At 43.3% G+C, this 24133-nt stretch overlaps 1 protein-coding gene across 2 annotated transcripts; it reads right to left on the bottom strand.

Moving 5' to 3' along the window:
* Positions 1–7: 7 nt before the first annotated feature.
* LOC110521632 (uncharacterized) lies at positions 8–24113 on the bottom strand. 2 transcript variants are annotated; one of them, XM_021599316.3, is made up of 18 exons: positions 23119–24113; positions 13936–15395; positions 13572–13717; positions 12040–12201; positions 9813–10149; positions 9551–9663; positions 9187–9212; positions 8816–8998; positions 8140–8299; positions 5659–5841; positions 5140–5218; positions 2370–2398; positions 2133–2202; positions 1954–2025; positions 1429–1454; positions 1122–1152; positions 906–1011; positions 8–787 (listed from the first exon to the last, which is right to left on the bottom strand). In XM_021599316.3, exons 1-17 carry the CDS (start codon positions 23125–23127, stop codon positions 930–932), a joined length of 3168 nt encoding a protein of 1055 aa, XP_021454991.3. In that variant the 5' UTR covers positions 23128–24113; the 3' UTR covers positions 8–787; positions 906–929. The 2 variants fall into 2 exon arrangements, with proteins under 2 accessions (XP_021454991.3, XP_021454992.3); XM_021599317.3 differs by having other exon boundaries at positions 1429–1451.
* Between the last annotated feature and the right edge of the window lie 20 nt (positions 24114–24133).

Raw genomic sequence — 24133 nt, 5'->3', positions numbered from 1 at the left:
CCACTGATTGATTTGTGTTTTTTATTGAATCGCCAGATCACAACTAGCAGAGCTGGTAGCTAAATGAACAGGACTTCAACTAAAGGTTACATCATCAAATAACTTCCCCCTCACTCTAATACTTAATGGGAAATACACAGGGAATATAAACCAGACATCTCATACAGTATGGCAAGCATCCTTTTCCCTGTGTAGTGCACTACTTTTCACCAGAGCCCTATGTGGTTAACCCTGTGTCACTTAGGTCAAAGTTAGTGCATTACATGGGGAATAGGCTGTCATTTTAGACACCGACAGTAGCTGGATACAGACTGTTGATTTGTCATCTAGCCGAACACAAACACCTGTAAACAGACATTACACTATGCATGGTATCCCATAATTGTCTTTGTATAAAACTATTGAAGAGTTAGTATAAACAGAACTACTCTGTCTGTATCCTTCATCTCATCCTCCATAACCCTGGATGGACATCAAAACAAGAGATTCAATCTGAAACCCTATAGCGTTATTGACATTTTAAAGATCATTTCCAATTGAGTCGACATTGCAGCATTTATCTTGAATGAGGTCTCTGCAAAGACGGTAACACTGCCTTAATCTGCATTGTTGACTGGTGCTCTCGGATTGAATCCTGGCCTAAACAATATTATAACAGAGAAATAGTCCATCCAATTGCAGGTTGTCCAAATAACGATCCTTCATGTCTCCGTTATCTGAGTGATTGTCATGGAGATGACTGGCACTCGACAACATACCATGTTGCCGTTGTTCCTCTGCTCTCCAACTGCTCATAGAAGAGAGAACAGACGCAGACATCATCAATGCATGATCAATAGCCTACTGGTATTGTCAGACTGATCAATGATTCTTAATGGCTGACTAATGTAAAGTATCATTTTTACCTGTAGTTGGTAGTCTACCAAGTGTCATTGATTGTCGTCTGCAAACGGGCCAGGAGGAGGAAGAATCATCATGTCTGGAAGCTCCAAATCTGCTTCCACTTTACATCTACATAGAAGCACACATGCATGGTAGACAGGCACACACACACACAAAGCCCAGAAAACTAGTCTGACAACAGATTACACAATGTGACATTTCTTTCCTCTCCTACTTACGGGTACACTGGTTCCTCTATCTCCACGGGGCCTGGCAAGTAAAACAGGATCATGTTTTAAACATAAGATATTTTTCCACACTAGTGTGTCAGATTAGAAAGTGGATTCCTTTCATTGAACTCAATAAATTCCAACAGCATTCTCTCAACCTTTATTGGCTGCTTTCCTGGATCCAAATGAAACTCTCCTTGACTATGAAAGAAAGGCATGCTAAATGGATCATCTGCGTCTGGCTAACCAGCCCAAAGACTAGGCCTGATGTGTGGAATGTGTAGTACACAGAATCCATACGTAGCTCTTCACTTACTGATTGGTTCAGGTTCTTCAGGTCTTCTCAAAGGGAGACAGTAGGTAAGGCGAGAGTTGGGGATTAGGGAGAGAGAGAAGAAAGAGAGATGGAGAGGGTAAAAGAGAGATGGAGAGGGTAAAAGAGAGATGGAGAGGGTAAAAGAGAGATGGAGAGGGTACAAGAGATGGAGAGGGTAAAAGAGAGATGGAGAGGGTACAAGAGAGATGGAGAGGGTAAAAGAGATGGAGAGGGTACAAGAGAGATGGAGAGGGTAAAAGAGAGATGGAGAGGGTAAAAGAGATGGAGAGGGTACAAGAGAGATGGAGAGGGTAAAAGAGATGGAGAGGGTAAAAGAGAGATGGAGAGGGTAAAAGAGAGATGGAGAGGAGAAGAAACAGAAGGGGAGGAGAAGAAAGAGAGAGATGGGGAGGAGAAGAAAGGGAGATGGAGAAGAAAACAAAACACAAGATGTAAGCATCAAAGGAAACATGCATTCACCTTTACCTTCATCTGTGTGTGTGTGTGAAATTATACTGTATGTACCTCCTGACGGGTTCCTCTACAACAGGTTTGTGGAAGAAAGTGGCCAGCTTCTGAAGTGCTTCATGTTTCACCCTGCAGAACAGACAGACATCAGAAGGGAGAAATGCTAGCTAATGGATAGAATATTGTTAATACTATTAAAATCCTTGTCTTATTATCTGTGTGTGTGCATGACTCACTGCATATCCATTCCATCTATGGTGGTGTAATTCTGTGTTTGTTGGTGGTGGATGCTAAGCTCTCTGCTTCCTGGAGGAAGTAAACACACACACAATAATGCAAACAATAACAGATGTAATCAGCCAAAGGTATTTTAGGTATTTAAAAAGGGGAAGAAAAGATAAGCAGAACATGCAGGAAGCTGTGGTCAGTCATGGCTCATTGATAGATCATTGAAACCTAGTGGCTTGACTCACCCGTCATGGAGATTGTTTGGATGTGGCCACTGCAGAAGAGAATAGTGATGTCATGCAGATTCAAAGTTCCTGACATCAAAGGACAATAGTCCCCACTGTGATAGCCTTCACCATAACACTCCCCTGGGCCCCGATTCCGACCAGAGTTAAGCACACGTAAAGTGAACGTGATTCCCTTTTTATGAGCTTTTCTCTATTGTATTCTGACCTTAAACTTACTTGTTTATGTTTTACACATTTATTTAACTAGGCAAGTCAGTTGAAAACACATTCTTCTTTACAATGACGGCCTACTTAAGCATGAGAATAGCATGCAAATTCACCCACTATTCATTTCAGGTGGCAGAGGGAGGTGTGTCTACAGATACACTGTATTCTGACCTGGATTTAATTCCCTCATAATTCCACCACCTTTAAACTCGAGGAAAAGATGAATAAGGTCGGTGCGAATCTGCCGGTTAAAAGTGGAGAAAGCATCTACTTTATTTCTTCAAATAGAAATAACAGCATTCTCCATGCACTGTTATGTATAAATTGATGAGCTGGGTAAATGAGCAATCCGTTTGGAGAAGGGAATTTTAAATATGCATAGCAATTGTCTTAGATGATTATTCCTTATGGTCCCTGGAGACAAATGTGACAAATGTGAAACAGTATTATTATTATTATTCCAAATTGTCATTGTTTGCCTTCAGAATTTGCATGGATGAAATCTGGAGATCCACGCTTTATGTTTCTGTAGGGCTGAACCTGCCGAGTTGATGGTATTCTTTCATTCATCCCTATATTCTGAACCCGTTCTCCCCATGTACAGTTGAAGTCAGAAGTTTACATACACTTAGGTTGGAGTCATTAAAACTCGTTTTTCAACCACTCCACACATTTATTGTTCATTAAAAAACGATAGTTTTGGCAAGTCGGTTAGGACATCTACTTTGTGCATGACACAAGTCATTTTCCCAACAATTGTTTACAGACAGATTATTTCACTTATAATTCACTGTATCACAATTCCAGTGGGTCAGAAGTTTACATACACTGAGTTGACTGTGCCTTTTAAACAGCTTGGAAAATTCCAGAAAATGATGTCATGGCTTTAGAAGCTTCTGATAGGCTAATTGACATAATTTGAGTCAATTGGAGGCGTACCTGTGGATGTATTTCAAGGCCTACCTTCAAACTCAGTGCCTCCTTGCTTGACATCAAGGGAAAATCAAAATAAATCAGCCGAGGCGTCAGAAAAAAAGATTGTAGACCTCCACAAGTTTGGTTCATCCTTGGGAGCAATTTTCAAATGCCTGAAGGTACCACGTTCATCTGTACAAACAATAGTACGCAAGTATAAACACCATGGGACCACGCAGCCGTCATACCGCTCAGGAAGAAGACAAGTTCTGTCTCCTAGAGATTAACGTATTTTGGTGCGAAAAGTGCAAATCAATCCCAGAACAACAGCAAAGTAACATGAGTCCTATATCGACATAACCTGAAAGGCCGCTCAGCAAGGAAGAAGCCACTGCTCCAAAACCGCCATAAAAAAAGACAGACTACGGTTTGCAACTGCACATGGGGACAAAGATCGTACTTTTTGGAGAAATATCCTCTGGTCTGATGAAACAAAAATAGAACCATTTGGCTATAATGACCATTGTTATGTTTGGAGGAAAAAGGGGGAGGCTTGCAAGCTGAAAGAACACCATCCCAACCGTGAAGCACAGGGGTGGCAGCATCATGTTGTGAGGGTGCTTTGCTGCAGGAGGGACTGGTGCACGTCACAAAATAGATGGCATCATGAGGAAAGAAAACTATGTGGATATATTGAAGCAACATCTGAAGACGTCAGTCGGGAAGTTGAAGCTTGGTCGCAAATGTGTCTTCCAAATGGACAATGACCCCAAGCATACTTCCAAAGTTGTGGCAAAATGGCTTAAGGACAACAAAGCCAAGGTATTGGAGTGGCCATCACAAAGCCCTGACCTCAATCCTATAGAAAATGTGTGTGCAGAACTGAAAAAGCGTGTGTGAGCAAGGAGGCCTATAAACCTGACTCAGTTACACCAGCTCTGTCAGGAGGAATGGGCCAAAATTCACCCAACTTATTGTGGGAAGCTTGTGGAAGGCTTCCCGAAATGTTTGACCCAAGTTAAACAATTTCAAGGCAATGCTACCAAATACTAATTGAGTGTATGTAAACTTCCGATCCACTGGGAATGTGATGAAAGAAATAAAAGCTGAAATAAATAATTCTCTCTACTATTACTCTGACATTTCACATTCTTAAAATAAAGTGGTGATCCTAACTGATCTAAGACAGGGAATTTTTACTTGGATTAAATGTCAGGAATTGTGAAAAACTGAGTTTAAATGTATTTGGCTTAGGTGTATGTAAACTTCCGACTTCAACTGGATAAGTTATCGAGACTGTCGACAAAATTTGAATTAAAGGTACACTGGAAAGGGATGGCTTAAGATAAATGTACTGAAAACCCAATTGAATGGAGACTCCATGAGAAACTGTTGGCCAGCAAGTGGGAGGGTTTTCAGTGTTTGAATGTAATGTATTCAGATAGAGCAGGGTAGCCACACCTGCAGAGCGAATTACGTGACTGAAAAAGTTAAGTCTGAATATCAAATACTGAGAAGTGCGTAGGAAAGGCGTGCATAGGAAAGACCTAAATTCCCTGGGACCCTGTTGAATAGTCCCAATGGTGAATAGTTCCCACATCTAAACATGCCTGTTCAAACAGTTAACATTGCAGTGTGTACTGACCTCTCTGTAGGATCTTCCTCAATGGGGTAGGAGAGAGGTTCATCGTCATCATTCGTCCACTCCTCACTGTCGTCTGTAACTGAGGGAGAACACACACAGTTTCACTTTTGACTGCAGTGTTTTTTTGGTAGTCTTTAACAAATCTACATTGAAACAAAAGTATACACCTCACACACGTGGTTATGGGCTTAAAAAAAAACAGATGACACCTGTACCATGTCAGATATAAAGTGGAAATGTATTCAATTTTGAGTTTGCATCCAAAATGACACTTTATATACATCTCAGAAGACTGAAATGTAACAAAATAGTTTGACATAGAAACACAAGATTTTCATCGGATTCTTTGAAATAATCTTTATTAATTATGAAAAATATGAATAACATTCCACCCATGAGGAGGCCAAAGAGGGTGCCTTGGTCATTGACTGCAGGAAAGGGATACATGTCATTTGGATCCACAATATGACTTGTGAGCACATGCACTAAATTAATAACTGTGGACAGCGGAGTACTTACAGCTGCCTGTATCATCCTGTAGTGGGTAGTGATTGGAAGTCCTGTTGCCCATCCTGGCCAGCTCTCCTCCCTGTTCTACCACAGTACTGCTGTCCTTATGGCTGATGGCATGAGAAGCCTTCTTCCCCAGCTCCAACATCTCCTTAATGTCCAGCTCCACCTGGCTCACTGAGATGTACCCATCTATACACACACAGATAAAACACTAACTACACCTGCTATTACTGAGATGTACCCATCTATACACACATAGATATAACACTAACTACACCTGCTATAACTGAGATGTACCCATCTATACACACACAGATAAAACACTAACACAGATAAAACACTAACTACACCTGCTATTACTGAGATGTACCCATCTACACACACAGATAAAACACTAACTACACCTGCTATTACTGAGATGTACCCATCTATACACACACAGATAAAACACTAACTACACCTGCTATTACTGAGATGTACCCATCTACACACACATAGATATAACACTAACTACACCTGCTATAACTGAGATGTACCCATCTATACACACACAGATAAAACACTAACTACACCTGCTATAACTGAGATGTACCCATCTACACACACAGATATATATAACACTAACTACACCTGCTATAACTGAGATGTACCCATCTATACACACACAGATAAAACACGAACTACACCTGCTATTACTGAGATGTACCCATCTATACACACATAGATATAACACTAGCTACACCTGCTATAACTGAGATGTACCCATCTATACACACACAGATAAAACACTAACTACACCTGCTATAACTGAGATGTACCCATCTATACACACATAGATATAACACTAACTACACCTGCTATTACTGAGATGTACCCATCTATACACACACAGATAAAACACTAACTACACCTGCTATTACTGAGATGTACCCATCTATACACACACATATATATATATAACACTAACTACACCTGCTATTACTGAGATGTACCCATCTACACACACAGATATATATAACACTAACTACACCTGCTATAACTGAGATGTACCCATCTATACACACAGATATATATAACACTAACTACACCTGCTATTACTGAGATGTACCCATCTATACACACATAGATATAACACTAACTACACCTGCTATAACTGAGATGTACCCATCTATACACACACAGATAAAACACTAACTACACCTGCTATTACTGAGATGTACCCATCTATACACACATAGATATAACACTAACTACACCTGCTATTACTGAGATTTACCCATCTATACACACACAGATAAAACACTAACACAGATAAAACACTAACTACACCTGCTATTACTGAGATGTACCCATCTACACACACAGATAAAACACTAACTACACCTGCTATAACTGAGATGTACCCATCTATACACACATAGATATAACACTAACTACACCTGCTATAACTGAGATGTACCCATCTACACACACACAGATAAAACACTAACTACACCTGCTATTACTGAGATGTACCCATCTATACACACATAGATATAACACTAACTACACCTGCTATAACTGAGATGTACCCATCTACACACACACAGATAAAACACTAACTACACCTGCTATTACTGAGATGTACCCATCTACACACACACAGATAAAACACTAACTACACCTGCTATAACTGAGATGTACCCATCTATACACACACAGATAAAACACTAACTACACCTGCTATTACTGAGATGTACCCATCTATACACACACACACACATAGATAAAACACTAACTACACCTGCTATAACTGAGATGTACCCATCTACACACACATAGATATAACACTAACTACACCTGCTATTACTGAGATGTACCCATCTACACACACAGATATATATAACACTAACTACACCTGCTATAACTGAGATGTACCCATCTATACACACACAGATAAAACACTAACTACACCTGCTATTACTGAGATGTACCCATCTATACACACACACACATAGATATAACACTAACTACACCTGCTATAACTGAGATGTACCCATCTATACACACACACACACATAGATAAAACACTAACTACACCTGCTATAACTGAGATGTACCCATCTACACACACAGATATATATAACACTAACTACACCTGCTATAACTGAGATGTACCCATCTACACACACACAGATAAAACACTAACTACACCTGCTATAACTGAGATGTACCCATCTACACACACAGATATATATAACACTAACTACACCTGCTATAACTGAGATGTACCCATCTACACACACAGATAGTTTGTAAACACACATACATGTTGAATCCACCTGCAAGGCTGTTTTCACATACAGTAGGTCTTCAAGTAATGACAACACAACAACCTGTCTGGAATCCCACAATCAAGCAACTACTGTAGATGTTGAACTATTTGACTCATTTTATGCCCATCTGTATTTGTGTAAAGGTCAGGGGTTAGGTAGGTGTGTAACTTACATGTATTAGTGCTGTCCCTGGCTAGCCATTTTCCTTTGGGGCAGTTTGTGGTCCGTATGATGCTGACGATGTCCCTATTCTTCACAGACAGGTCGTCCTTACGTCCTTTAGATGCTACCGTCACTGTAGCCTGATATATAGCCTCCTCCTGACCTGTTATCTGCATACGCACGCAGGCATGCACACACAGTGAAAATATCATCTCAGCGGTCCCATACTGTATTGACTGTAGAGTGCGATGAATGCAATGTAAATCTGTTAATCCAGCTGTGCTTTACATTAATGTCCTACTCTGCTAGAGGGGCTGCTACTGTTGATATTACCCTGTGTATTAATCTGTGTTACTGATGGTTGTAGTGTAGTGTGCACTGTGTGTACTAGCAACACTTGGGTTAGGGTTATATGATGTTTCCTATAAATCCCACTCCCTCTCTTGTCGTTAGTAATCAGACTTGAGATCCAACAGTGACTTCTGTGAAAATCGTTCATAGACGTCATTGGGAGTTTTGCTCAAAAATGAAAGTTAACCATGTGAATACATCGCTCTGTGATAAGTGAAGTTACTACCGTGTAGCCATGATGTTCAGTTAATCTATCATCTTGAAGGAATGAAATCACACTGGTTTCTACTACCCAGAACACTATTCCGCTCTCCTCTCCTCTAAGGATCTCTCACCTTAAACTTCTTCATCTCATTTTCTTTCTTCTCTCTTTCTTTCTGCTCCTTCTTCTCTCTCTCTTTCTGTTCTTTCTTCTCCTTCTCCAGATATTGTTTTTCTTTCTTCTTCATATCTTTCTCCTCTGGGTTTTCCGGAGCAGGCCTCTTAAAAGACCAGCCACCCCTGGATGTTCCTTTAGTCTGAAAACAATAGGAAGATGAGGGTCATGTCTGATAAGATCTTCACTGGGTGATTTGATTCCCACAGGATGGATGCAGAGAAGTGTCTGAACGATAGAGGAGCTTTTACTGTGTGTAACACAGACCTGGGTCAAACATGGTCAAATATTAAGCTATCAACCAATCAAAAGACCCAGAATCTTCCTTACCGGAGGCTGAGTCTCAGCATATGGGTCTGTGAAAAGATAACAGGAAGATAAATAGTTAAGAAAACATGTTGACATCTGAAAACATATTTTATGTTAGTTCATCTTATTGGATGCAGTTATGGCTAGATAAGATCAAATCAATGAGAGCGGTAGCAATGCCAGTCTGTCTAGGGTCAATAGGAGAAAAGAGATAAACACGCATATCAGCTTCACTGCTAGAGACACTGGCCTACATAACATTACATACAGTACTCACATACTCAACATCTGACCTCATCTCACAGATTCACACCCACAGCTCGAAACGCTCATACTGGTGGATGGTATCTGAGTGAGAACTTAATGTAAGGTTCCCGTGTCTTACTCTTTGGTTCCTTCTTCTTCTTGGTGGGTTGACCCTTGACCTTCTGTTTGGCTGAGGGCATGTCTTCATTGGCTTTGTCACAGCTCTCAGAGGTGCCGTCTTCTGTCTCAGCTCTGGAGGGGTGGGGGTGTGGAACGGTCAGTCAGGGACAAGAACATGACATAGAACACTATTCTAGTAGAGAACGGGAGCTGGATGTGTTCTTTTTAAGGCAAGAATGGGGTACGTTTGAGAGAGAGTAAGAGTTAGCTGGTTGTGTTACCCTGCCTGTGGCTGGGGGTCCTGGCTGGAAGGGGAGGCAGGGACAGTTTCTTGGATTAACTCCACCCGAACCTCCAATGGAACCTCGACCAGCGGTTCTGATTCTGGAACTCTGTGGTCCTCGAATTCTGGAAGCCCCTCCCCCTCTTCCAGAATCTCCTGCTTTAGAAGCACTGTCTCTGGAATGTTGTCACCATATTCTCCATTCCCCCATTCTGACCCCTCTATCTCCACCAAGTCTGCAGGCTGGATTTCTAGGGCTTCTAGGGCCTCAAACTCGGGAACGTCAAGAGCAGGACCGGCTACGGAGAACTCTAGAGGAGCAGGAATCTCCCCAGCTGAAAAGAGAGACAGATAGTTACCCAACATGAAGAACCACATACTGATAACTACTCTATCCTTTCTCTTTTAGTTTCCCAGTTTATTAGTGTGTGTGTGTGTGTGTGTGTGTGTGTGTGTGTGTGTGTGTGTGTGTGTGTGTGTGTGAGAGATACAGTGCCTTGCAAAAGTATTCGGCCCCCTTGAACTTTGCGACCTTTTGCCACATTTCAGGCTTCAAACATAAAGATATAAAACTGTATTTTTTTGTGAAGAATCAACAACAAGTGGGACACAATCATGAAGTGGAACAACATTTATTGGATATTTCAAACTTTTTTAACAAATCAAAAACTGAAAAATTGGGCGTGCAAAATTATTCAGCCCCTTTACTTTCAGTGCAGCAAACTCTCTCCAGAAGTTCAGTGAGGATCTCTGAATGATCCAATGTTGACCTAAATGACTAATGATGATAAATACAATCCACCTGTGTGTAATCAAGTCTCCGTATAAATGCACCTGCACTGTGATAGTCTCAGAGGTCCGTTAAAAGCGCAGAGAGCATCATGAAGAACAAGGAACACACCAGGCAGGTCCGAGATACTGTTGTGAAGAAGTTTAAAGCCGGATTTGGATACAAAAAGATTTCCCAAGCTTTAAACATCCCAAGGAGCACTGTGCAAGCGATAATATTGAAATGGAAGGAGTATCAGACCACTGCAAATCTACCAAGACCTGGCCGTCCCTCTAAACTTTCAGCTCATACAAGGAGAAGACTGATCAGAGATGCAGCCAAGAGGCCCATGATCACTCTGGATGAACTGCAGAGATCTACAGCTGAGGTGGGAGACTCTGTCCATAGGACAACAATCAGTCGTATATTGCACAAATCTGGCCTTTATGGAAGAGTGGCAAGAAGAAAGCCATTTCTTAAAGATATCCATAAAAAGTGTCGTTTAAAGTTTGCCGCAAGCCACCTGGGAGACACACCAAACATGTGGAAGAAGGTGCTCTGGTCAGATGAAACCAAAATTGAACTTTTTGGCAACAATGCAAAACGTTATGTTTGGCGTAAAAGCAACACAGCTGAACACACCATCCCCACTGTCAAACATGGTGGTGGCAGCATCATGGTTTGGGCCTGCTTTTCTTCAGCAGGGACAGGGAAGATGGTTAAAATTGATGGGAAGATGGATGGAGCCAAATACAGGACCATTCTGGAAGAAAACCTGATGGAGTCTGCAAAAGACCTGAGACTGGGACGGAGATTTGTCTTCCAACAAGACAATGATCCAAAACATAAAGCAAAATTTACAATGGAATGGTTCAAAAATAAACATATCCAGGTGTTAGAATGGCCAAGTCAAAGTCCAGACCTGAATCCAATTGAGAATCTGTGGAAAGAACTGAAAACTGCTGTTCACAAATGCTCTCCATCCAACCTCACTGAGCTCGAGCTGTTTTGCAAGGAGGAATGGGAAAAAATGTCAGTCTCTCGATGTGCAAAACTGATAGAGACATACCCCAAGCGACTTACAGCTGTAATCGCAGCAAAAGGTGGCGCTTAAGTATTAACTTAAGGGGGCTGAATAATTTTGCACGCCCAATTTTTCAGTTTTTGATTTGTTAAAAAAGTTTGAAATATCCAATAAATGTCGTTCCACTTCATGATTGTGTCCCACTTGTTGTTGATTCTTCACAAAAAAATACAGTTTTATATCTTTATGTTTGAAGCCTGAAATGTGGCAAAAGGTCGCAAAGTTCAAGGGGGCCGAATACTTTCGCAAGGCACTGTATGTTTGTCTGTGTGCAATGTAATGTGGTTTTCTACTGTGGTTTGTGAACACACTGCTGTGGAGCTCTTTAGTGACAGAACATGTCCAGTGTGAGGAGAGGTGGGTAGGATGTACCATGGGCGGTCAGGTTCATGGAGGGGAGTCGTAGGGGTTTCTCTTGCAGGGGTCGCACGGTGGAGGCCTCCGGAAGGCACCTCCTCGAGAGAGGAGGGGGTGCCTCCAACAGGTCTGGTATCACGTCCCCTGCTATCCTCTCCAACACAGGAAACGCCTGCCCTAAAGAGAGAGAGAAAAAGGTTCAATATAAGGCTTGGGCATGTATACCATATATACAGTATACCAGGGTATTTTGAAATGACAGTATGAAGCTTGGGCTGTGTGTGCTATGCCGCTGCTTAAAACTATAAGTTAACTAAGATGTGCCAATTAAATGATCTCCAGCGCAGGGCTCCTGGGTCGTCAATAGTTACCAGAGCCAGTCATAAACCCTGCCTATTTCTACACTGTAAAATGTGATGTTAAACCTTGCTAGTGGCTAGCTTGCAAGATCAAACTTATTGGTTACAGCAGAGACAATCAATCCCCTCCTGGATCAAGATCCCTGCTGCCTAAATTTGTTCTATGCTTCATTTTTTAAAATTATAATAATATTTTTTAGCATTTGGAAAGAAATAGAGCCCCTTGTCGGTACTGCTGGTAACACTGTATACCCTGGTATGGTACAGGAACGGTATGAAGGTATGAAAATCTGGATACAGCCCAAACCTTTTCAATACTAAGAAAGATAAAGCAGTGAAAACTACAGTGTGTAGGTTGTTGTTTTGTTGTAGTGCAACGCCGTGAAGCGAGAGTCTGAGTGGTTGAACTGGCCTGTTCACTAGGTCAGCCGGGAGGAACACTCTGCTTAACTGATAACTACATTCCTCAAATTAAAACGATGTAATCATCACCAACAAGAGAGTTGGAACACAAGCAGCAGCACCCAGTCATGCTAACTTTGACAGAAACACTGCCCCATAGTGACACACCAAAGATAGTTTAAATACCTCTCTTTCTCCGTCCTACTCTCCCCCTTCTCCTCCTCACCTATGCCCTACTCTCCCCCTTTTCCTTCTCACCTACGCCCTACTCTCCCCCTTCTCCTCCTCACCTACGCCCTACTCTCCCCCTTCTCCTCCTCACCTACGCCCTACTCTTCCCTTCCCCTCACCTACGCCCTACTCTCCCCTTCTCCTCCTCACCTACGCCCTACTCTCCCCCTTCTCCTCCTCACCTACGCCCTACTCTCCCCCTTCTCCTCCTCACCTACAGGTATTCGACCTTCTCTGCTGTTCCGTGTCTACAGCGTTGCAACAACAACCACATAACACCTACTGCAGGCCAGGGACTCTCTGGCAGCCTAGATCCAGCAGCATACCTGACCTCCTGCATACCAACCTAGCTGACACCCTCTTAAGATATCTAAACCATTCCACCATGCAAAGTCTTACCTAGGGTGTAGGGGTGAGCTGCACTCCTGTGTACTTCATGTTCAGAGTGAGTACAAAAGTAGAGTGAACAGAAAAAGGAGAGATATATAGAATGAAAGAAAGAGCGAGGAAGAGAGAGAACAAGGGCCTTAGGGAAAGAGAGATGCAGACACTTACTAACGTCAACACTGTTGACCAGGGACGGTTTCAGGGGTGTAGGGGGCCCCGCCCCGGCCTGGTCATCGTAGTCGATTGGTGGGAGCTCAGGGAGGGATTTGTGGGGGAGTGGGGGTTGGTCCTCTATGGTGGGTGTGGTCAAAGGGCTGGGAGAAAAGAGATGGAGTTAATTAGATGGTAATAATAACAATATGGTTATTTAACAGACTCTTATCTAAAGCGACTGGGGGATGAGCAATGGACAGGAAACGCTATATGTTAGGATAATATGTCAGGATAATATGTCAGGATAATATGTTGGGATAGTATGTTAGAATAGTTGATGTTAACGTTAATGTGTATGTATTAAAGGTATATTGTGCACCTGCCACACTTTCTCTTGGCCTTCTCCAGAGCATCGAAGATGATCTCTGTTCCTCTTTTTTTTGGTGGACTCATTTCCTCTGCTCGCCCTAGAGCCGACAGGGCTGAGAGTGGTCGTTCCTGGACCGACACGAGGCTCTCAGGCTGGGGGGACGGGGGTGTGACTGGGGGGTCCACCGCTGGGGAAAGGGGTGTGTGAGAGGGAGGTGGAGAGGCAGAGGCCTCGACTACAACAGCAGCATCCACTACTACAGACTCAGGTTCAGGTACAAGTTCAGGAGCTGGAGGTGGAGGTGGAGAGGGGGTAGGGTCAGTGGGTGGGGGTGGCCTGGCAATAGCAGGTCGACGTGGGGTGGCTATAGTGGGTGGTGGTAAGGTGGAGATAGCAGAGGGGTTAGGGGTGACTGGGGGAGTTGGTACCGGGCTGGGTAGGGCAGGAACAGGGGAAGGGGTAGGGCTGGGGGGAACCAATACAGAAAGGGTGGGGGCTGGGATGGTCTCAGCTGAGGTTTCTAACTCCAGGGTAAGGGGGGCAACAGGAATGGGCTCAACGATAGGAGGGTCAGGGATCATTGGAATGGGGTCGAGTGGTGTAGCGACTGTAATGGTTTCAGCTGCTGGTGCAGGCATCAGGGTGGAGGGTAACAGCTCAGAGGGTAAGAGGGCATCTAGTACTGGGGCAGGTTTCGGGGCAAGGGGTAAGAGGGTAATGTGAGCTGCTGGGGCCGGTGGGATGAGGGCAGTTGGTGTGGGTATATTAGCATGGGGTGATGGGGTTCTGAAGGTTGTTAGAGCGATGAGAGGTTCAGGGCCAGCCATGTCTGGGCTGGCTATGTCCAACATGGGGAGAGGAGGAAACTCATCTTTCCTCTCTTTCCCTTTCTTCCCTGATTTCACAGGCTTCCCGATGCCCCGAAAACCCTTCTTCTTTACTGTTGCATATATGGGCGGTGGCGAAGAATCTTCCAGCTCGACACTACCCCCCTTAAACCCCCTAGGGGACAGCAGGGACACCTTCTTGTTCTTAATGACTAGGTCTGCCTCTGTCTTCTGTTTCTGGTCCAGCAGATCTTCTACATCGTCTTTCCCGCCATTCATCTCTCTATCTGCCTTTTCTTTGTCAGCCTCTGCCTTCTTTTTACCTAGTAATTTCACCTTCCCCTCATTCTTGTCTTTTCCCTTTACCTTCTTCTCATTTCCCTTGAAGATGACTCGGGGTGCGATGTCACCCTTCCCCTGGAGGGAGGTGAGGAGGGAGGGTCGAGCTCCGGGCGTTAGGCTGCGTGAGTTGGAGGGTGTGTGTGATGTGGGGCTGAAGGAAGGAAGGGAGTTTGTTGGGCTGTGAGGAGGGGACAGGACTTTAGGTTTCACAGGAAGGGCAGGTTTGGTCCTTGGCTGCTTCAGCAGCACTTCCTCATATTGGAACTTTGCCCTCAAGGACTTGAAGTCCAGATCTTCTTCCTGAGAGAGAGATAAAGGAGGGGAGGGGGTGAGATGGGTGGAAAACAGATACCTCAGGAGAAAGGAATCATAATTTAATTTCAAATCACAGGTTATCTTTGAGCCCTTCCTAACTGTACTCTCTCTCTCTCTCTCTCTCTCTCTCTCTCTCTCTCTTCATAGTCTAAATCAACATAAAATAAAACAAACTAAGTGACCGGATAATCCAGTGTTCCTCCTAGATAACTTTCAAGGCGGAGTGCACAACTGCCATTGGCAACAAAAATGCCAATAGAAACCCAGTAGCCAGCTTTAGCATGAATCACTCTGTCCTGCTATACCACATCATATTTCCACCATCCATACACACACACTGAGAGACAAATACAGATATTTAAAATCAAATCAGAAGTTATTACAAAAAGTGTTGCCCTTACCTGCACTAAATAATGTGACATTTATTAATATTCCTCTTAAGAGTCACAATTATGAAAACTTAGGACACTAAAGAGGCAATTCTACTGACTCTGAAAAAAATGCCCAGGGTCCCTGCTCATCTGTGTGAGGAAGGAGGCATGAGGACTGCAGATGTGGCCAGGGCAATAAATTGCAATGTCCATACTGTGAGACGCCGAAGACAGCGTTACAGGGAGACAGGACGGACAGCTGATCGTCTTTGCAGTGGCAGACCACTTGTGACAACACCTGCACAGGATTGGTACATCCGAACATCACACCTGCGGGACAGGTACAGGATGGCAACAACAACTGCCCGAGTCACACCAGGAGCACACAATCCCTCCATCAGTGCTCAGACTGTCCACAATAGGCTGTGAGAGGCTGGACTGAGGGCTTATAGGCCTGTTGTAAGGCAGGTCCTCACCAGACATCACCGGCAACAACGTCGCCTATGGGCACAAACCCACCGTCGCTGGACCAGACAGGACTGGCAAAAAGTGCTCTTCACTGACGAGTTGCGGTTTTGTCTCACCAGGGGTGACGGTCGGATTCACGTTTGTCGTCGAAGGAATGAGCGTTACATCAAGGCCTGTACTCTGGAGCGGGATCGATTTGGAGGAGGGTCCGTCATGGTCTGGGGCGGTGTGTCACAGCATCATCGGACTGAACTTGTTGTCATTGCAAGCAATCTCAAGGCTGTGCGTTACAGGGAAGACATCCTCCTCCCTCATGTGGTACCCTTCCTGCAGGCTCGTCCTGACATGACCATCCAGCATGACAATGCCACCAGCCATACTGCTCGTTCTGTGCGTGATTTCCTGCAAGACAGGAATGTCAGTGTTCTGCCATGGCCAGTGAAGAGCCCGGGTTTCAATCCCATTGAGCATGTCTGGGACCTGTTGGATCGGAGGAGGAGGGCTAGGGCCATTCCCCCCAGAAATGTCCAGGAACTTGCAGTGCCTTGGTGGAAGAGCGGGGTAACATCTCACAGCAAGAACTGACAAATCTGATGCAGTCCATGAGGAGGAGATGCACTGCAGTACTTAATGCAGCTGGTGGCCACACCAGATACTGACTGTTACTTTTGATTTTGACCCCCCCTTTGTTCAGGGACACATTACTCCATTTCTGTTAGTCACATGTCTGTGGAACTTGTTCAGTTTATGTCTCAGTTGTTGAACCTTGTTATGTTAATACAAATATTAACACATGTTAAGTTTGCTGAAAATAAACGCAGTTGACAGTGAAAGGACGCTTCTTTTTTTGCTGAGTTTATATCTGAGAGATCAGGATATTATTATTGTTAATCCCCCCGCCCCCAACTTTGGTGTTCTGAATAGCCTCAATTCGTATACAAGGTGTCAAAGCGTTCCACAGGGATGTTGGCCCATGTTGACTCCAATGCTCCCAACAGTGTCAAGTTGGCTGGATGTCCTTTTGCTGGTGGACAGTTCTTGATATACACAGGACACTGTTGAGCATGAAAAACCCAGCAGCATTGCAGTTCTTGACACAAACCGGTGCGCCTGGCACCTAATACCATACCCCGTTCAAAGGCACTTAAATATTTTGTCTTACCCATTCATCCTATGAATGGCACACATACACAATCCATGCCTCAATTGTCAAAAATAAAAATGTTTTTAACCTGTCTCCTCCCCTTCATCCACACTATTGAAGTGAACTTAACAAGTGACACCATTAAGGAATCATAGCTTTCACCTGAATTAAACTAATCAGTCTGTCATGGAAAGTGTTCTTAATGTTATGTACACAATGTATATAGCGCCATCAGAAGGTATTCACACCCCTTGACTTTTTTCACATGTTGATGCGTTACAGCCTGAACTTAATAAAATGTATTACATTTAGATTGTTTTGCTACAGGCTTAAACACAATACTCCATAATGTTAAAGTGGAATAATGTTTTAATTTTTTTTTTTCAATTTAATAAAAAATGAAAAGCTGAAATGTCTTGAGTCAATACACTTGAAGTCGGAAGTTTACATACACCTTAGCCAAATACATTTCAACTCAGTTTTTCACAATTCCTGACATTTAATCCTAGTAAGAATTCCCTATCTTAGGTCAGTTAGGATAACCAATTAATTTTAAGAATGTGAAATGTCAGAATAATAGTAGCGAGAATTATTAATTTAAGCTTTTATTTCTTTCATCACATTCCCACTGGGTTAGAAGTTTACATACACTCAATTAGTATTTGGTAGCATAGCCCTTAAATTGTTTAACTTGGGTCAAACGTTTTGGGTAGCCTTCCACAAGCTTCCCACAATAAGTTGGCACAATTTTGGCCCATACCTCCTGACAGAGCTGGTGTCACTGAGTCAGGTTTGTAGGCCTCCTTGCTCACACACGCTTTTTCAGTTCTGTCCACAAATTTTCTATAGGATTGAGGTCAGGGCTTTGTGATGGCCACTCCAATACCTTGACTTTGTTGTCCTTGAGCCAATTTGTTACAACTTTGGAAGTATGCTTGGGGTCATTGTCCATTTGGAAGACACATTTGCGACCAAGCTTTAACTTCCTGACTGATGTCTTGAGGTTGACTCAAATTATGTCAATCAGAAGCTTCTAAAGCCATGACATAATTTTCTGGAATTTTCCAAGCTGTTTAAAGGCACAGTCAACTCTGTGTATGTAAACTTCTGACCTACTGGAATTGTGAGACAGTGAATTATAAGTGAAATAATCTGTCTGTAAACAATTGTTGCAAAAATTACTAGTGTCATGCACAAAGTAGATGTCCTAACCGACTTGCCAAAACTATAGTTTGTTAACAAGAAATTTGTGGTGGTTGAAAAACAAGTTTTAATGACTCCAACCTAAGTGTATGTAAACTTCCGACTTACACTGTAACTATTCAACCCCCTTGTTATGGCAAGCCTAAATATGTTCAGGAGTAAAAATGTGCTTAACAAGTCACATAATAAGGTGCATGGACTCACTCGGTGTGCAATAATAGTGTTTAACAAGATTTTTGAAAGACTGCCTCATCTCTGTATCCCACACATACAATTATCTGTAAGGTCCCTCAGTTGAGCAGTGAATTTCAAACAGAGATTCCTCCACAAAGACCAGGGAGATTTCCCAATGCCTCAGAAAGAAGGGCATCTATTGGTAGATGGGTAAAAAAAAAAGTAGACATTGAATATCCCTTTGAACATGGTGAAGTTGTTAATTGCACTTTGGAGGGTGTATCAATACACCCAGTCACTATAAAGATACAGGTGCCCTTCCTCACTCAGTTGCCAGAGAGGGAGGAAACCGCTCAGGGATTTCACCATGAGGTCAATAATGGCGGCGGAAAAGAAGGCTGACGTTTTACGTGTTCCTATCCAATTGTGTGTTGTTGTTTTTTTCTTTGCAACTTCTTTTTTTTCTCTTATTTTGTACATAATGTTTTTTCTATCGTCTCTAATAACCAAAAATAACTTCTGGACATCAGAACTGTGATTACTCACCACAAACTGGCAGAATCCTTTTTTTCCTTTAACAAGTCTGACGAGCCCAACGTGAATGACATACTGCCTTCCCCGGCACAGGCCCAGATCCCCGTAATTTGCTTAAAGAGAAGGCAGAGAAAAAGGGGCCGGAGGGCGGGCTGCCTTCTGTGAATTCGTGGGCGGTCGAATAAACCCCCACTGCCTTCCATTCTGCTAGCAATCTTTTCAATCTTTGGAAAATAAAATCGATGACCTGCGTGGAAGATTAAACGACCAACAGGACATTCAAAACTGTAATATCTTATGCTTCACGGAGTCGTGGCTGAACGATGACATTATCAACATACAGCTGTCTGGTTATACGCTCTACCAGCAGGTTTGAACAGCGGTATCTGGTAAGACAAGGGGTGGGTGACTATGTATTTTTGTAAATAACAGCTGGTGCACGATACCTAAGGAAGTCTTGAGGTTTTGCTCGCCTGAGGTAGAGTATTTCATGATAAGCTGTAGACCACACTATCTACCTAGAGAGTTTTCATCTGTATTTTTTCGTAGCTGTCTACATACCACCACAGACTGATGCTGGCACTAAGACCGCACTCAATGAGCTGTATTCCGCCATTAAGCAAACAGGAAAATGCTCACCCAGAGACGGCGCTCCTAGTGGCCGGGGACTTTAATGCAGGGAAACTTAAATCGGTCTTACCAAATTTCTATCAGCATGTTAAATGTGCAACCAGAGGAAAAGAATCCTGGACGACCTTTACTCCACACACAGAGACGCATACAAAGCTTTCCCTTGCCCTCCATTTTGCCAATCTGACCATAATTCTAGCCTCCTAATTCCTGCTTACAAGCAAAAAGCACCAGTGACTCGATCAATAAAAAAGTGGTCAGATGAAGCAGATGCTAAACTAAAGGACTGTTTTGCTAGCACAGACTGGAATATATTTTGGAATTCGTCCGATGGCATTGAGGAGTACACCACATCAGTCATTGTCTTCATCAATAAGTGCATCGATGACGTCGTCCCCACAGTGACCGTACGTTCATACTCCAATCAGAAGCCATGGATTACAGACAACATCTGCACTGAGCTAAAGGCTAGAGCTGCCGCTTTCAAGGAGCGTGACTCTAACCCGGAAGCTTATAAGAAATCTTGCTATGCCCTCCGACGAACCATCAAACAGGCAAAGCGTCAATATAGGACTAAGATCGAATTGTACCACCCCGGCTCTGATGCTCGTCGAATGTGGCAGAGTTTGCAAACCATTACAGACTACAAATAAAGCACAGCCGAGAGCTGCCCAGTGACACGAGCCTACCAGATGAGCTAAACTGCTTCTATGCTCGCTTCGAGGCACATAACACTGAAACATGCATGAGAGCACCAGCTGTTCCGGAAGACTGTGTGATCACGCTCTCCGCAGCCGACGTGAGTAAGACCTTTAAGCAGGTCAACATTCACAAGGCCGCAAGGCCAGACGGATTACCAGGGCGTATACTGCGAGCATGCGCTGACCAACTGGCAAGTGTCTTCACTGACATTTTCAACCTCTCCCTATCCAAGTCTGTAATACCAACATGTTTTAAGCAGACCACCATAGTCCCTGTGCCCAAGAACACTAAGGTAACCTGCCTAAATAACTATAGCACATCTATAGCCATGAAGTGCTTTGAAAGGCTGGTCATAGCTCACATCAACACCATTATCCCAGAAACCCTAGACACACTCCAATTTGCATACCGCCCTAACAGATCCACAGATGATGCAATCTCTACTGCACTCCACACTGCCCTTTCCCACATGGACAAAAGGAACACTTATGTGAGAATGCTATTCATTGACTACAGCTCGGCACACAACACCAAAGTGCCCTCAAAGCTCATCAATAAGTTAAGGACCCTGGGACTAAACACCTCCCTCTGTAACTGGATCCTGGACTTCCTAACGGGCCGCCCCCAGGTCGTAAGGGTAGGTAACAACACTTCTGCCACGCTGATCTCCAACACAGGGGCCCCTCAAGGTTGCGTGCTCAGTCCCCTCCTGTACTCCCTGTTCACTCATGACTGCACGGCCAGGCACGACTCCAACACCATCATTAAGTTTGCCGATGATACAACAGTCACCGACAACAACGAGTCAGCCTATTGGGAGGAGGTCAGAGACCTGGCCGTGTGGTGCCAGGACAACAACCTCTTCCTCAATGTGATCAAGACAAAGGAGATGATTGTGGACTACAGGAAAAGGAGGACCGAACACTCTCCCATTCTAGTCTCGCTATTGTTATCTTACTGCTGCTCTTTAATTACCTCTTACTTTTATTTCTTATTCGTATTTTCTTTTTTTTTTTAAACTGCATTGTTGGTTAGGGGCTCATAGTTAAGCACTTCACTGTAAGGTCTATTCCAAAACATGCATCCTGTTTGCAACAAGGCACTAAAGTAATACTGCAAAAAAATGTGGCAAAGCAATTCACTTTTTGTTATGTTTGGGGCAAATCCATTACAACACATTACTGAGTACTTACCACTCTCCATATTTTCAAGCATTGTGGTGGCTGAATCATGTTATAGGTATGCTTGTAATCATTAAGGACTGGGGAGCTTTAAAGGATAAAAAATACATGGAATGGAGCTAAGAACTGGCAAAATCCTAAAGGAAAACTTGCTTCAGTCTGCTTTCCACTAGACACTTGGAGATGAATTCACCTTTCAGCAGGACAATAACCTAAAACACAAGCCCAAATCTACACTGGAGTTTCTGAAAATAATAATGGGCAAATGTTGCGCAATCCAGGTGTGGAAAGCTCTTAAAGACTTACCCAGAGAACTGTAATCGCTGCCAAAGGTGCTTCTGCTAAGTATGGGCTCGGGGGTGTGAATACTTATGTAAATTATATATCTCTGTATTTCATTTTCAATACATTTACAAACATTTCTAAAAACATGTTTTCACTTTGTCATTATGGTGTGGTGTGTGTAGATGGGTGAGAAAACCATTTGTTTTAATTATTTTTCAATTCTGTCTGTAACACAATTTTTTGGGGAATAAGTCAAGGGGTATGAATACTTTCTGAAGGCACTGTACATCCATTCATTTTTAAAACTGGCACAGGGCTACCTTCCAAATAGTCTTGTGAGGCTTGTGGGGGTCCCAGACCAAAACAACCGAGAATCTGAGAATCTCACCCAAACTGTTTAGAGACTACAGACAGAAGTTGGCAGATCAGAGGTACTGAATTCAGACTAATCCCATGATGCTTGAGGTCGTCATAGAGTAAAACCGAGAACACCACCGTGTTCATGAGACTGTCATCATTCCATAGAGCATTAGTTTGTAGCTCAAACCGTTTATCTGGATATCTCATTGTCTGACAAACACTGCTGTAGCTCAGCCACCTTCCACAACAGATGTGGAAGGCCGCCATTGGCGGATGTAGTGGTTTGAGACGCAGCCCATGCAAAAAAATATATATATATCTCTAGTTTAAACAGACAGATTTTGATAGGCATTTTTTATTATGCCAATTCGATTTCCCGCGGGGTCAATGACATCGACTTTAGAAGGTAAACAATACAGCCATATCTAGTAATAAACCAGAGAGAAAAACCACCAACTAATAGTTGTTGAGACAAGAAGCATGGGCATCATGCCAACTCCCTATCTAACTATACAGTAATAGAAAATGTAACAGTGGCACGGAACTCTATTCGTGAACCATGGTTTGGTTATAACAGCACGGCGCTGTGTGTGTCCGCGAGAGAGAATGAGACGAGTCTTAGTACTGAAAGTGTAATAACACCAGATAAGGTTTACCTGGTCCATCGTGCGTAATTCAACCAGCAACAGACAGCTATGGGTAGCCTTGTTCCACCTCTATTCTCGCTTTATCCAGGTGGCAACTTCAGCCTCTCATTCTGGCTAGTTCCGTTAACGTCCTTACACCAAGCAGTTACACAAAACAGTCAACACAATAACTCGGAATAACTTTCTCCAGTGTCAACAGTCCAGGAGGCTACCGGCAAAATGTTACTGTTCTCGCCTACTAACAGAGGATTAGACTGGTCTACAGACCCTTACATTGAACTACTCTCTCTCCGCATGTGTTTCTTAGCTGGTTTGGTTCTGGGATGGAAGTCAGGTTGGAATTCTCTCTCCCACGCTCATAGAAATATTCACGCGCACATCGCAGAAACGGTCCGTCCAGTTAAACCGGTCCGGCGGTGTCGAGAGCTAAAGGCAGTTCAACGCAACGTGTATGATGCACTTTCTGACACCTCTCATCCAACAGGAATGTTGTCCGGCATGCAGTGTGTGTCATTCCTCGTAGCTGGTGCCATAGAAGCGCGATTGTTTTCCAACCACAATGAAATAGGCCGTTACAGTTGAGTCATATCACAAATGTTCGGCAAAACAGGTAAATGACATGGACGTGATAGCTTATATCCTATTGCTGTGTGTGCCTATGGCAGTGATATATGTAGGCCTATGCCCATGTTGCCCATAGCTAGCTTTATTACGTCTTCCAGACAAACAGAGACAATGAAATAAGACAGCTTGAGGAGTCTGTCAGCATTCCAAGAACAGGTGTATTTAAACTGCATTCAGAAGACACAAGCCATACAAGATACAGAAACACAGATTTAAATGGATTGTGTAAAAACGTGGACATAATAATACGTTGTGTGTACTCAATATGGCTAGTTAGAGAAACATAGAGTACAGGTGTACTGTAGGATATTATTCATACAAGTAGTCTACTGAACCTTCATTAAAGCCATCCTGTGTCTATCAGGCAGGTGAGAGAAGACAAAGAGATTAGGCGCGCACA

The sequence above is a fragment of the Oncorhynchus mykiss genome, chromosome 4, assembly GCF_057628025.1.
Source record: "Oncorhynchus mykiss isolate SJ-2025 chromosome 4, ASM5762802v1, whole genome shotgun sequence".
In the NCBI taxonomy this organism is placed as follows: Eukaryota; Metazoa; Chordata; class Actinopteri; order Salmoniformes; family Salmonidae; genus Oncorhynchus; species Oncorhynchus mykiss.
Note: the sequence above shows the minus strand (reverse complement) of the source record. Positions and strands in the feature narration are given on the sequence as shown.